This window comes from Cherax quadricarinatus, chromosome 1 (assembly GCF_038502225.1).
Source record: "Cherax quadricarinatus isolate ZL_2023a chromosome 1, ASM3850222v1, whole genome shotgun sequence".
NCBI lineage: Eukaryota > Metazoa > Arthropoda > Malacostraca > Decapoda > Parastacidae > Cherax > Cherax quadricarinatus.
Genome location: NC_091292.1, coordinates 76,258,109 through 76,274,135, shown reverse-complemented (window position 1 = coordinate 76,274,135; position 16,027 = coordinate 76,258,109). Strand labels below are relative to the sequence as shown.

General features: G+C 40.7%; 1 protein-coding gene across 7 annotated transcripts in view; it reads right to left on the bottom strand.

Annotated features, from left to right (window-relative positions):
• The window catches only part of nuf (rab11 family-interacting protein nuf), an 820,792-nt gene that overhangs the window by 3,480 nt on the left and 801,285 nt on the right, over positions 1 to 16,027 (bottom strand). For 6 of the 7 annotated variants that reach the window (XM_070082903.1, XM_070082918.1, XM_070082924.1 and 3 more), the window contains one exon: positions 7,160 to 7,192. The exons of the other annotated variant lie outside the window; for it this stretch is intronic. In XM_070082903.1, the coding sequence (XP_069939004.1) occupies positions 7,160 to 7,192 (33 nt within the window). The remainder of the gene's footprint in view (positions 1 to 7,159; positions 7,193 to 16,027) is intronic. 7 annotated transcript variants of the gene reach the window in all.

Below are 16,027 nucleotides of genomic sequence, written 5' to 3'. Positions count from 1 at the left end.
CATATCCAAAACACTGCTGGGACCTATTAATACTTTGTATATATTCCAAGACAATAGTAAATGACCAAGGCAGGTGTAAATGTCCACCTGTCAGTGTGTTTGTGACAATTTGAGTACAATTTCAGTACCTAATACTAGTGTCAGAACAAAGATTGGTTATGAAATGACAAGAACTACTATAAAAATTACATAAAAATTATATAAAATATGAAAAATAGAAAAAAAAGGTATATCGCAACACTTCTGAAAGAGGCAGGACTCGATGCTGCCGCCACATGAGCATCCAGTGCCAACTTCTTGGCCTCATATCTCTAAGTACTGACACTTTTTTTTTTTTTTGATCCTAGAACACTTAAAAAAATGTGCTCTTTATTTTCATTAAAAAAAAAAAAAAATTTGTATTTTTCAAAACATTCGGGACACTGGGGTAGTGAACGTATATACGTATTTGGACCGTTTATGGGTTGATATTGGGAAACTATCTTTTGCAACATGTGTCACTATTTTGGATATTATGGTGGAATATCTAAAACAAAATACATCTGGTGGTATTTATGTATGTACAGTACACAGCATATTTTTTCCAAGGAAACTAATTTTTAAAGTGTTTCAACCTATACATGTTAACTCATCATAAGGTACACTACAACACTTAGGACAGTCATGATTGTGTGTACAATTCTTTCGACTATGACCTAATACTGTATTACACAGTGAACCCTCATTTATTCAATTCTCTTAATATTGTTCTTTCAATCTTCTGATAATACAAAAGTGTATGTATTTAAATTTCAAATTCAGTGTATCAAAGAAAACTGAAATAAAAATATTAAACATTGTCAGATGCAACTGGACCTCATTAAAATATTGACAACAACATCCAAGTCTATGAGGTTTGAAAGCATTTTAAAGCAACTCCAAATTCAATAATTTTATAAACCTAACACTGAACATCTGATAACTATAAACAAAACTTCAAGTAATAAATTCATCGATGCTACATTGTATGTAATATTATTTTAATAAATTTAAGATTAATAGATTAGAAAACTTTTTTTTTTTTTTTTACACACTTGCCATCTCCCACCGAGGCAGGGTGACCCAGAAAAGAAGACGTGCTTTCACCATCACTCGCACTATCACTGTCTAGCCAGAGGCATGTCACTACTACAGTTCAGGTGCCCCTCCAAACTGCAAATATCCCCACCCCTCCTCCAGAGTGAAGGCACTGTACTTTCCACCTCCAGGATTCAAGTCTGGTTAACCAATTTTCCTGAATCTCTTCATAATTGTAACCTTGCTCACACTCCAAACAGCTCAAGTCATAAAAACCACTTGCCCCCACATGCTCCTATCTAACATGCACACCCAACTGCTGAGTGTCCAAGCCTCCTCACAGACAAGACCTCCTTTTCTCCCCCCTCTCTAAAATTCCTAAGGGCAGCCCCTACCCAGCCTGCACTACAGATTTGTACACCCTCCAAGTCATCCAATTTGCCTCCATGCTCTCAATGTTCAAACCACCTTAACCCGTAAACGGTCCAAGCAGATCTACGTTCACATGTGTAGTGCTACAAAAGTAGATCTACGTTTTTTTTACATACTATTTTCAAATACAGTGGAAACTCAAATATTGAACTGTTCCCAACTCAACCAATTATGTAAGTGTATTTTTTAAGTGCTTTTATAAGTGTATTTTTGAAGATCTGAAATGAACTAGTTTAATTTACATTATTCCTGATGGGAATAAATTTGTTTGGTAACGGCACTCGAACAGCCATCTGGAACAAAGAAAGTTCGATATTTGAGGTTCCACTGTATAACAAAAAAAAAAAAAGTAGATCAAAGTTTTCTTACACACTTTCAAATGTAAAAAAACAAAAAGATGATCTACTTTTTATACATACTTTCAAATGTTGAAAAAAACTTATATATACGTTTGGACCGTTTACAGGTTAACAGCCCCTCCTCAGCTCTCTGGATAATACTTTTAGTAATCCTGTACCTCATCCTAATCTCCAAACCATGAATTCAATGCATAATATTTATACCACACAATGCCCTCAGCCATGACAGCTCTACTGCTTCCAGTCTTCTTGTTGCAACATTCATAACCCATTCTTCACACCCATACAAGAGTGTGTTGGTACCACTATACTCTCATACATCCCCCCCCCCCCCCCCTTTTTTTTTTTTTTTTTTTTTTTTTTTTTTTTTTTGTTTCCATGGATAACATTCTTGGTCTCCACAGATGTCTCAATGTGCCACCTACCTTCACCCCCCCCCTCACCAATTCTATGGTTTCTCTCATCTTGCATAGACCCATTCACTGACAAGTCCACTCCTAAATATCTGAACACATTCACTTCCTCCATATTCCATCCTCCTAATCTGATATCCAATCTTTACCTAAATTTTTTGTTACTTTGCTCTTTCCTATATTCACTTTCAATTTCCTTCATTTACATATCCACCCAAATTTGTCCACCATCCTTTGTAACTTATCTTCAGAATCTCCCAAAAGCACAGTGTCATCAGCAGAAAGCAACTGTGAACACACTTACCCTGTATTAGGTTCTATATGTTTTAATCCCACACCTCTTCCCAACACACTAGCATCACTTTTACAACCCCATTTATATATACAGTGAACCTCTGCATTCAAACGTACTGGACCTCAAACGAGCCGGATTCCGAACAATTTTGCTTAGAAAAAAAACTGACCCAGTCTTTTAACATTTTTCGGGAGTCCAAACCTTCCAGCTTGTTTAAAAGTTGGTTGTAAAAATCTTTACATGACTGCCCTGTTTCAAAAGTGCTTCCAAGTGACATCTGACACTGACCTAACATTCAGACTTTTGGAAGGGTCAGTTCAACATCCTCCAGTGTGCAAGGCTGAAAATTAAAGCCTGGGAAATACTATTTTGGACATTGAACCTTTCACAGTTCAAACAACATCTAGGAACCAATTATGTTCAAAAACTGAGGTTCCACTGTATGTTCAGCAACCACAGTGACATCATGCATAACCAACCATACCCCCGGCCGGGATTGAACCCGCGGTCATAGAGTCTCAAAACTCCAGCCCGTCGCGTTAGCCACTAGACCAGCTAGCCACAATAAGATTCATCCAACTAGGTATATTTCTACACCATAGGAAGGTTAGCACAGGCACCACTGTGACCACAAATGCAAGTTTTTACAGACGAATCTCCAGCTAGCGTGGCCGTGACGAACTCTAGCTCAAGTCCCTTCACTGCCGTCAACATGACTCAAGAAATCGTAATGACACGATTGCAAACAAACCATACCCCCAGCCGGGATTGAACCCGCAGTCATAGAGTCTCAAAACTCCAGCCCATCGCGTTAGCCACTTGCATTTGTGGTCACAGTGGTGCCTGTGCTAACCTTCCTATGGTGTAGAAATATACCTAGTTGGATGATTCTTATTGTGGCTAGCTGGTCTAGTGGCAAACGCGACGGGCTGGAGTTTTGAGACTATGACCGCGGGTTCAATCCCGGCCGGGGGTATGGTTTGTTTGCAATCGTGTCATTACGATTTCTTGAGACATCATGCATCCCTGTCTAAGGCCTACTTATACTGGAAAATAATCTCCCTCTCTCCTACATACCCTAACCTTAGTCTCGCTATCCTCATAAGAACTCTTAACTGGTTTCGGTAACCTACCACCTATTCTATACATTAGCAACATCTGCCACATTGCTCTCCTATCATACGCCTTTTCTAAATCCATAAATGCAGCAAAAACTTCCTTACCTTTATCTAAATATTGTTAACTTATACGCTTCAATCTAAACACTTTGCCTACACATCCCCTACCCTTCCTAGAGCCTCCTTGTTCATCTGCAATCCTGCACTCCAGCTTACTCTTAATTCTTTCAATAATAACCATCATACACTTTACCTGGTATACATGACAAGCTTATTCCCCCTCAAGTTATTACACTCTTTTGTCCCCCTTCCCTTAATACTAAAGAACTATACACACACACACTGCCAATACCTAGGTACCTTCCCCTCTTTCATACATTAAACAAAAGCACCAACCCCTCCAAAACAATATTCCCATGTGCTTTTAGCATTTCTTGATCCCATCAATCCCAGCTGCTTTACCCACCCCTCTTTCATTTGTATTACTGACAGTGTATATATTGTACTGCTATTCTTTAGCTCACATCCATATTATAGTTCAAAAGCACATTTAACTCTTGACTGTTTCGGTCGTATATATACGTCTTACGAGCCACCGTGTTTGACGTACATATACTCATAAATTCTAGCGGCTTCAAATCAAGCAGGAGAAAGCTGGTAGGCCCACATGTGAGAGAATGGGTCTGTGTGGTCAGTGTGCACCGTATTAAAAAAAATCCTGGAGCATGCAGTGCATAATGAGAAAAAAAAAACTCCGACCGTTTCTTTTAATTAGAATGCCGACTTTGTGGTCTATTTTCGTATAGTATTTATGGTTGTATTCTCGTTTTCTTGATCTCATTTGATAGAATGAAAAACATATTATAGAAATAGAGGTGATTTTGATTGGTTTTACTATGAAAAGAACCTGGAAATGGAGCTCAAAGTAGGGGATATGTTTGATTTTTTCCGATGTTCAAAAGTAAACAATTGATGTCATTGTCCAATAAATGTCCAACTAGCCATTCTAATATGCAGTCATGAATGGGTTGACATTATTTGTACAATTATTACAGTATTGCAGTAGTCTGCATAACAGTAAATCTTCTATTTTTTGTTTGAATAAAAATTCAAAATAGAAAGCAAGAGTAATATCAGAGGGGCCTGGAGATGTGACTGCTGAACAAAGAAAATGTTATTTTAGAGCCAGGAATGTCTGCATTGTTCATTCTGGACCTTATTTTGAAATTGTCACATTTTTAAATTTTTGTGAAATTGGCCAAATTGCAAATTTCTGACCACATTATTGGGTAGCTGAAATCGGTAAATGGGCAGTTTCTTGTACTCAATTGATAGAAAAAAACGTAGTTCTAAAGAAATAGCTATGAGTTTGGGAGACTGGAACAATGGAATTAGCCAAAAATAGGGCTCAAAGTGGGCGAAATCGCCGATTTGTAAATATTGCCGAGGTCGCTAACTTAGCGAGTGCGTAATTCCGTCAGTTTTCCATCAAATTTCGTTCTTTTGGTGTTATTACAATCAGGAAAAAATTCTATCATTTTATAAGAATTTTTTTTTTTTTTTTTTTTTTTTTTTTGAAATTTTGCGACACCAGGAGACACCTCAGGATTGGGGGTTGCGACAGTCAAGGGGTTAAGAAGATAACATACTGCAATTCAATTTTTAAAAGGCCAAAATAGTAATGTTATATTTATAAAAGTAACACTTTAGTATGTATTATCATAAATATGTTTTAGAATATTACTTGTTCTTTGTGTCTGAAGGTATCAGAACCAGCTATTGGATGCTGTATCAGTTCAGTCATTCTTCATATTAATAAGTGAACATTATTTGAATAGAAGAGGGTCAGCTTAGAATTTTTTCTGCTTATTCTAGTGTTCATCAAACTGAAAACTGCCATAATCTACATTTTGAAATTTCATGCAAATAATAAATAAATGACATGCATAGAGTAATTAATATGTTATAATAGTTTAAGACAAAGAATGAGTTAATTGGCACCAATAAAAACCATATGAAAATTATACTTAAACAATATTAATAATATTGGTTAATCAACTAAAGTGGAATGTAGTATATGAATACAGTGTTCCTTAAATTATTTGGTTATCATCTTGAAACAAGGATTATTATAGCAAGACATTTGGAGATAATAAATTCAATACATAACTTTAATCTTCTTGTAAATCAACAGGAGACTATTTTAATATGTTAAGGTTGATCCCCACACTGAATTAAAAAATCAAAATGCTTTCAACAGGCCAAGAGATGCCTAAATTGAATTTTATGAAAGATGTTACAAAAATATAAATATATAGCAACATAATGGAGGCAAAGTAAAATGCTAAAAGTGCCAAAACAACAGGGAAGAAAAAGTAATACCCAGTATATACTGAGTATTACTTTGGTTGCCTTAAATACTGCCAACCATTTACAAACATGCATAAGGCAGGTATTCAAATTAAAAACACACAGTGGAACCTCAATACTCCAGCTTATTTCGTTCCAGAAGGCTGTTTGAGTGCCGATCTGTTCAAGTACCAAATGAATTTTTCCCACCCAATTTTCTTTTTGGTTGGCTGTTATCAATAATCTTCTTAGGCCCCATGGTGACTTATACAAATAATATAAAAAAAAAAAAAAATGCAAAGAAACACAAAATAGTTTATAGTGAAGTTCTGGCAGGTCGTGTTTGTTTGGTCAAGTGCCAAGCAAACGGTCGGCTACCGAGTGATTTTTTTTACCAGTGTTCGAATACCAAATTGTTTGAGTAGGGAGCTATTAGAGTACCAAGGTTCCACTGTGTACATATTTATATATATTATGAAATTCAGAGGAATGCTTAAATTTTTAAAGTGACTGGTAGTTCTTGTAACAAAATATGAGGATTCTAATATCTGAACATTTACCCATTTACAAAGCCATTTTTTTGTTTTGTAATGAGCAATCTTTTTCTTCCATTTTGTTAAGGTAATCTCAATTACAAACTGCTGTAAGTTCAGAGAATAAAATTAATCACAGATTTTTAAATGCAAGAAGTAAAGGTAGGATGGATATGGTCAGACTGTCAGGCAGTATCGAGTGGGAGGGTACTTTTTCATATAGTAAAACAAATAACTATGTACTTCAGTGTATTAAAGGATTCATTTTCTCCCACTAACAATACAAAGTTTCTAAAAGCTTTCTTTTTCTGAGAGGCAGAAGCAAAGGATTATTTTTAGAGGCAGAAGCAGAGGATTATCTTCATAAATACGTTTCCTAAATTATTACGAGGAAATTAGTTCCACACAAAGCAAGCAAGCAATTTAAAAGTAGCCTTGACTGGATATCTAGAAAATAATAGTTTGTAAAGGATGCAATCTTTTAGGGTCAACAAAGGAATAAAATGCAAATGTATATAATTTGGAAAGAATGCATCTTTTTTCAGACTGCAGTACTTGATATCCTGCCAGCTGAGCATGCTAGTATCCACCACACTTACAATACCTTTTCGACTGTGTCACTGCCATAGAGTGCACCCTAAGAGAAAAATAGAAATGTGCTTCAAATCAGTGTGCTAAAATTGTAACTATTTAATGAGGCATTAATTTACATTGATTATTCAGGAACTCTGTCACAATGGGTCAGAGTGATGGAAGATATAACACACACAAACTTCACAATAAACAATGGTACAAACCACTAAAATGTTTAAAAACACAGAATTATATCAGTATCAATGACTGGTGAAATCATAATGGGATTGTGAACAACTCTTGAAACAGGCAGGATCTGAACCCATGGCAAATTAATCCTAAAACTAACAAGACAATGCTTGTTAGTTTGGGGATACTGGCCTTAAAAGCTTTGTCCAGCACGGTACTGTCATCAGAGCAGGGACTGGCAACGTTGTCCTGCCTAGGGCCAGGGCCCTTGTCTGAGTGGATGGTGGGCCACACCTATCACCACAGTTAATAAACAGAGGTAATAATGATGCATACTAAAGTGACATATATTTAACATCATTTGACCTACGGCTCGCAGGCCATAAGTTGCTGAATGCTGCATTAGAGCACTGACCTGCTATTTTTAGCTTTGGTTTGTCATGAGCTTGAATCTTGCTTCTTCCATGAACTGCATATGTATTTCAATGATATTCCAATACTAACAGGATGGAAGAGGTGTTTAAATTATTTAAATATGTATTCAGTTTCATTTCTCTTGGCACACATTAATTTATATAGCCCATTTATTAGCCCTAGTTACCAGAATATAGCACATGCAGTCTCTCATACAAGTTTAAGAAGCAAATAGACTTTAGAGATATTTTAAACTATGTTAAATTGAAGGATGTTGAAGGATCAGTTATGGAAGGAGAAGTAATATAAATGTGTAAATTCAAGGATTATGTGGATTAAAATAAAGGCTGGATGCGAAAAGTGGGTCATAATAAGCGTGTATGCACCTGGAGAAGAGAGGAGTGTAGAGGAGAGAGAGAGAGAGATTTTGGGAGATGTTAAGTGAATGTATAGGAACCTTTGAACCAAGTGAGTAATTGTGGTAGGGGACCTAAATGCTAAATTAGGAGAAACATTTAGAGAGGGTGTGGTAGGTAAGTTTGGGGTGCCAGGTGTAAATAATAATGGGAGCCCTTTGATTGAACTTTGTATAGAAAAGGGTTTAGTTATAGGTAATACATATTTTAAGAAAAAGAGGATAAATAAGTATACAAGATATGATGTAGGGTATAATGACAGTAGTTTGTTGGACTATGTATTGGTAGATAAAAGACTGTTGAGTAGACTTCAGGATGTACATGTTTATTGAGGGGCCACAGATATATAAATCACTTTTCAGTTGTAGCTACAGTGAGTAAAAGGTAGATGGGATACAAGGAACATAAAAAAAAGCACCAAGTAAGAGTGAGGTGAAGGTTTATAAACTAAAAGAGAAGGCAGTCAGGGTAAGATATAAACAACTATTGGAGGATAGATGGGCTAGTGAGAGTATAGGCAATGGGGTAGAAGATGTATGGGGTAGGTTTAAAAGTGTAGTGTTAGTGTGTTCAACAGAAGTTTGTGGTTACAGGAAAGTGGGTGTGGGAGGGAAGAGGAGCGATTGGTGGAATGATGATGTAAAGAGAGTAGTAAGGGAGAAAAAGCTACCATATGAGAGGTTTTTACAAAGTAAAAGTGATGCATAGAGGGAAGAGTATATGGAGAGAAAGAGAGATAAGAGAGTGGTGAAGCACTGTAAAAAGAGAGCAAATGAGAGAGTGGGTGAGATGTTATCAACAAATTTTGTTGATAACAAGAAAAAGTTTTGGAGTGAGATTAATAAGTTGAGGAAGCCTAGGGAACAAATGGATTTGACAGTTAAAAATAGGAGAGGAGAGTTGTTAAATGGAGAGTTAGAGGTATCGGGAAGATGGAGGGAATATTTTGAGGAATTATTAAATATTGATAAGATAGGGAAGCTGTGATTTCGTGTATAGGGCAGGAGGAATAACATCTTGTAGGAGTGAGGAAGAGCCAGTTGTGAGTGTGGGGGAAGTTCATGAGGCAGTGGGTAGAATGAAAGGGGGTGAGACAGCTGCAATTGATGGAATAAAGATAGAAATGTTAAAAGCAGGTGGATATATAGTTTTGGAGTGGTTGGTGCTATTATTTAATAAATGTATGGAAGAGGGTAAGGTACCTATGGATTGGCAGAGAGCATGCATAGTTCCTTTGTATAAAGGCAAATGGGACAAAAGAGTGCAAAAATTATACGAGGCCTGGTCACAGACCGGGCCGCGGGGGCATTGACCCCCCCGGAACTCTCTCCAGGTAAACTCCAGGATAAGTCTGTCGAGTATACCTGGTAAAGTGTATGGTAGAGTTATTATTGAAAGAATTAAAAGTAAGACGGAGAGTAGGATAGCGGATGAACAAGGAGGCTTTAGGAAAGGTACTGGGTGTGTAGACCAAGTGTTTACAGTGAAACATAGGTGAACAGTATTTAGATAAAGCTAGAGGTGTTTGGGGCATTTATGGATTTGGAAATGGCATATGCCAGGGTGGATAGGGGGCAATGTGGCAGATGTTGCAGGTGTATGGTATAGGAGGTACGTTACTGAAAGCAGTGGAGAGTTTTTACGAGGATAGCGAGGCTCAGGTTAGAGTATGTAGGAAAAAGGGAGATTATTTCCCAGTAAAAGTAGGCCTTAGACAAGGATGTGTGATGTCACCGTGGTTGTTCAATGTATTTATAGATGGGGTTGTAAGAGAAGTGAATGTGAGGGTCTTGGCAAGAGGTGTGGAGTTAAAAGATAAAGAATCAAACAAAGTGAGACTTGTCACAGTTGCTTTTTGCTGATGACACTGTGCTCTTGGGAGATTCTGAAGAGAAGCTGCAGAGGTTGGTGGATGAATTTGGTAGGGTATGTAAAAGAAGAAAATTAAAAGTGAATGTAGGAAAGAGTAAGGTTATGAGGATAACAAAAAGATTAGGTGACGAAAGACTGGATATCAGAATAGAGGGAGAGAGTATGGAGGAGGTGAATGTGTTCAGATATTTGGGAGTGGACTTGTCAGCAGATGGGTCTATGAAAGACGAGGTGAATCATAGAATTGATGAGGGGACAAGGGTGAGCGGTGCACTTAGGAGTCTGTGGAGACAAATAACTTTGTCCTTGGAAGCAAAGAGGGAAATGTATGAGAGCATAGTTTTACCAAGACTCTAATATGGGTGTGAAGCATGGGTAATGAATGTGGCAGCGAGGAGAAGGCTGGAGGAGTGGAGACGTCATGTCCGAGGGCAATGTGTGGTGTGGATATAATACAGAGAATTCGTAGTTTGGAAGTTAAGAGGTGCGGGATTGCCAAAACTATTGTCCAGAGGGCTGAGGAAGGGTTGTTGAGATGGTTTGGACATGTAGAGAGAATGGAACAAAACAGAATGACTTCGAAAGTGTATAAATCTGTAGTGGAGGGAATGCAGGGTAGGGGTCGGCCTAGGAAAGGTTGGAGAGAGGGGGATAAAGGAGGTTTTGTGTGCGAGGGGCTTGGACTTCCAGCAAGCATGCGTGAGGATATTTGATAGAAGTGAATGGAGAGAAATGCTTTTTAATACTTGACGTGCTGTTGGAGTATGAGCAAAGTAACATTTTTGAAGGGATTCAGGGAAACAAGCAAGCCGGACTTGAGTCCTGGAGATGGGAAGTACAGTGTTTACACTCTGAATGAGAGATGTTAATGTTGCAGTTTTATAAACTGTAGTGTAAAGCACCCCTCTGGCAAGACAGTGATGGAGTGAATGATGATGAAAGTTTTTCTTTTTCGGGCCATCCTGCCTTGGTGGGAATCGGCCAATGTGTTATTAATAAAAAAACATTTTTATCCATAAAGCTGTGTCTTTACCCTCTTGTGTCATGTACATTATTTGTATATTCTACTTACCCAGTATATATAACATAAGCAAAAAGAAAGAAAGAAAGAGAGAGACAGCGAGTGTGAGTGAGTGAGTGAGTGAGTGAGTGAGTGAGTGAGTGAGTGAGTGTGTGTGTGTGTGTGTGTGTGTACTCACCTAGTTGAGGTTGCGGGGGTCGAGTCCGAGCTCCTGGCCCCGCCTCTTCACTGATCGCTACTAGGTCACTCTCCCTGAGCCGTGAGCTTTATCATACCTCTGCTTAAAGCTATGTATGGATCCTGCCTCCACTACATCGCTTCCCAAACTATTCCACTTACTGACTACTCTGTGGCTGAAGAAATACTTCCTAACATCCCTGTGATTCATCTGTGTCTTCAGCTTCCAACTGTGTCCCCTTGTTACTGTGTCCAATCTCTGGAACATCCTGTCTTTGTCCACCTTGTCAATTCCTCTCAGTATTTTGTATGTCGTTATCATGTCCCCCCTATCTCTCCTGTCCTCCAGTGTCGTCAGGTTGATTTCCCTTAACCTCTCCTCGTAGGACATACCTCTTAGCTCTGGGACTAGTCTTGTTGCAAACCTTTGCACTTTCTCTAGTTTCTTCACGTGCTTGGCTAGGTGTGGGTTCCAAACTGGTGCCGCATACTCCAATATGGGCCTAACATACACGGTGTACAGGGTCCTGAATGATTCCTTATTAAGATGTCGGAATGCTGTTCTGAGGTTTGCTAGGCGCCCATATGCTGCAGCAGTTATTTGGTTGATGTGCGCTTCAGGAGATGTGCCTGGTGTTATACTCACCCCAAGATCTTTTTCCTTGAGTGAGGTTTGTAGTCTCTGACCCCCTAGACTGTACTCCGTCTGCGGCCTTCTTTGCCCTTCCCCAATCTTCATGACTTTGCACTTGGTGGGATTGAACTCCAGGAGCCAATTGCTGGACCAGGTCTGCAGCCTGTCCAGATCCCTTTGTAGTTCTGCCTGGTCTTCGATCGAGTGTATTCTTCTCATCAACTTCACGTCATCTGCAAACAGGGACACCTCAGAGTCTATTCCTTCCGTCATGTCGTTCACAAATACCAGAAACAGCACTGGTCCTAGGACTGACCCCTGCGGGACCCCGCTGGTCACAGGTGCCCACTCTGACACCTCGCCACGTACCATGACTCGCTGCTGTCTTTCTGACAAGTATTCCCTGATCCATTGTAGTGCCTTCCCTGTTATCCCTGCTTGGTCCTCCAGTTTTTGCACCAATCTCTTGTGTGGAACTGTGTCAAACGCCTTCTTGCAGTCCAAGAAAATGCAATCCACCCACCCCTCTCTCTCTTGTCTTACTGCTGTCACCATGTCATAGAACTCCAGTAGGTTTGTGACACAGGATTTCCCGTCCCTGAAACCATGTTGGCTGCTGTTGATGAGATCATTCCTTTCTAGGTGTTCCACCACTCTTCTCCTGATAATCTTCTCCATGATTTTGCATACTATACATGTCAGTGACACTGGTCTGTAGTTTAATGCTTCATGTCTGTCTCCTTTTTTAAAGATTGGGACTACATTTGCTGTCTTCCATGCCTCAGGCAATCTCCCTGTTTCGATAGATGTATTGAATATTGTTGTTAGGGGTACACATAGCGCCTCTGCTCCCTCTCTCAATACCCATGGGGAGATGTTATCTGGCCCCATTGCCTTTGAGGTATCTAGCTCACTCAGAAGCCTCTTCACTTCTTCCTCGGTTGTGTGCACTGTGTCCAGCACTTGGTGGTGTGCCCCACCTCTCCGTCTTTCTGGAGTCCCTTCTGTCTCCTCTGTGAACACTTCTTTGAATCTCTTGTTGAGTTCTTCACATACTTCATGGTCATTTCTTGTTGTCTCTCCTCCTTCCTTCCTTAGCCTGATTACCTGGTCCTTGACTGTTGTTTTCCTCCTGATGTGGCTGTACAACAGTTTCGGGTCAGATTTGGCTTTCGCTGCTATGTCATTTTCATATTGTCTTTGGGCCTCCCTTCTTATCTGTGCATATTCGTTTCTGGCTCTACGACTGTTCTCCTTATTCTCCTGGGTCCTTTGCCTTCTATATTTCTTCCATTCCCTAGCACACTTGGTTTTTGCCTCCCTGCACCTTTGGGTAAACCATGGGCTCATCCTGGCTTTTTCATTAATCCTGTTACCCTTGGGTACAAACCTCTCCTCAGCCTCCTTGCATTTTGTTGCTACATATTCCATCATCTCATTAACTGGCTTCCCTGCCAGTTCTCTGTCCCACTGAACCCCGTTCAGGTAGTTCCTCATTCCTGTGTAGTCCCCTTTCTTGTAGTTTGGCTTCATTCATCCTGGCCTTCCTGCTTCTCCCTCCACTTGTAGCTCTACTGTGTATTCGAAGCTTAAAACCACATGGTCACTGGCCCCAAGGGGTCTTTCATATGTGATGTCCTCGATATCTGCACTACTGAAGGTGAATACTAAGTCCAGCCTTGCTGGTTCATCCTCTCCTCTCTCTCTTGTAGTGTCCCTTACGTGTTGGTACATGAAGTTCTCCAGTACCACCTCCATCATCTTAGCCCTCCATGCATCTTGGCCCCCATGTGGGTCCAAGTTCTCCCAATCGATCTCCTTGTGGTTAAAGTCACCCATGATCAGGAGCTTTGCCCTGCATGCATGAGCTCTTCTGGCCACTCTAGCCAGTGTGTCAACCATCGCTCTATTGCTCTCGTCGTACTCTTGCCTTGGCCTCCTGCTGTTCTGTGGTGGGTTATACATCACTGCTATTACCACCTTGGGACCTCCAGAGTGAAGTGTTCCCACTATGTAATCACTTTCTTCTCCGCTATCTCCTCTCTCCATCTCATCAAAATTCCAGCGATTTTTGATCAGCAACGCCACTCCTCCACCCCCCCTGTTCCCTCTGTCTTTCCTCAGGATTTGGTATCCCGTTGGAAAGATGGCATCTGTTATCATACCTGTAAGCTTGGTTTCTGTGAGAGCTATGATGTCCGGTGATGCTTCTTTGACTCTTTCATGCCACTCCTCCCACTTATTTGTTATTCCATCAGCGTTTGTGTACCATACCTTCAGTTTCCTTTCCAACACTGTGGTTTGGGGGGCCTGTGAGGGTGGGAGGCCTGGTGGCATACTGTGGGATTCTATAGCTTGGTGTTGGGTGGAGGCTGTGGGTATGGATTGTAGTGTGTGTTGGGATGATGTGATAGGTTGTATGGTTCTGAGAGTAGTTGTGTGTGTGCTTGCCCTTGCTGTTCTGTCCTGCTCTGACTGACCTCTGCTGGTTCCCTCCTTGTCTCTTTTCCTAGCTCCTTTCGCTTTTTTGTCCTCTCCCTCAGCTGCTGTCGTTCTGATTTTGTTCTGTCTCTGTCTAGGAACACCTTCTTGTACTCTTCCGAGTATTTCAATCGTGGTTTCTCTTGGAGGATCCTGTTCCGCACTGTTTCCATCCTGAGAATCAGCTTGATTGGTCAGTTTCTCCCCTTCGAGTACCCCCCTATTCTCTGAAAATTTACAATCTCGTCCATCTCTTCACCTATTTCCGTGATGATTTTCTCAATCTCCTTTCTTTCTTCCTGCTGCCTTTCAGTGTGTGTCCTTTCCTCTCTCTCCTGAAGCCCATGGATAAACACTGATTTTGCCCTTTCTTCCTCCCATTGCCTCACCCTCTGTGACTCTGGATCCTGCCTGTATGTGGTCAGTTTCTCCCTTGATTTTTCCAGTGGCTCTTGATAGCCTTGTTGTGCCTCAGCATTCGACCTATCACCCTCTCCATCTGCAACCAGCTGATCTTCCCTTTCACTCCTTGGTCCTCCTTGGCAGATTGATGTGACCTTAGCATAATTCATAATTCCTTCCTTCCTGTTCGGCCTCGCAGCTTCATATGCTGTGTCTTCTCTGGTCACTGCCCCTGTAACTCGCTTCAGCCTATTTATCTCAACTTCTAGGACCCTTATCTTGGCTACTGCAGTTTCGACTTGTGCCTCCCAATTCTTTGTGTGCGTGTGTGTGTGTGTGTGCATGCTCACCTAGGTGAGGTTACAGGGGTCAAGTCCTAGCTCCTGGCCCTGCCTCTTAACTGGTTGCTACTAGGTCACTCCCTGAACCATGAACTTTATCATACCTCTGCTTAAAGCTATGTATGGATCCTGCCTCCACTACATCGCTGCCCACACTATTCTACTTCCTGACTACTCTGTGACTGAAGAAATACTTCCTAACATACCTGTGATTCATCTGTGTCTTCAACTTCCAACTGTGTCCCCTTGTTGCTGTTCCCCATCTCTGGAACATCCTGTCTTTGTCCACCTTGTCAATTCCACTCGGTATTTTGTATGTCATTATCATTTCCCCCCTATCTCTCATGTCCTCCAGTGTCGTCAGGTCGATTTTCCTTAACCTCTCCTCGTAGGACATACCTCTTAGCTCTGGGACTAGTCTTGTTGCAAACATTTGCACTTTCTCTAGTTTCTTTATGTGCTTGGCTAGGTGTGGGTTCCAAACTGGTGCCGCATACTCCAATATGGGCCTAGCGTACACGGTGTACAGGGTCCTGAACGATTCCTTATTAAGATGTCAGAATGATGTTCTGAGGTTTGCTAGGCACCCATATGCTGCAGCAGTTATTTGGTTGATAAGCGCTTCAGGAGATGTGCCTGGTGTTATACTCACCCCAAGATCTTTTTCCTTAAGTGAGGTTTGTAGTCTCTGGCCCCCCAAGACTGTACTCCGTCTGCGGTCTTCTTTGCCCTTCCCCAATCTTCATGACTTTGCACTTGGTGGGGTTGAACTCCAGGAGCTAATTGCTGGACCAGGTCTGCAGCTTGTCCAGATCCCTTTGTAGTTCTGCCTGGTCTTCGATCGAATGAATTCTTCTCATCAACATCACGTCATCTGCAAACAAGGACACTTCAGAGTCTATTCCTTCCGTCATGTTGTTCACATATACCAGAAACAGCACTGGTCCTAGGA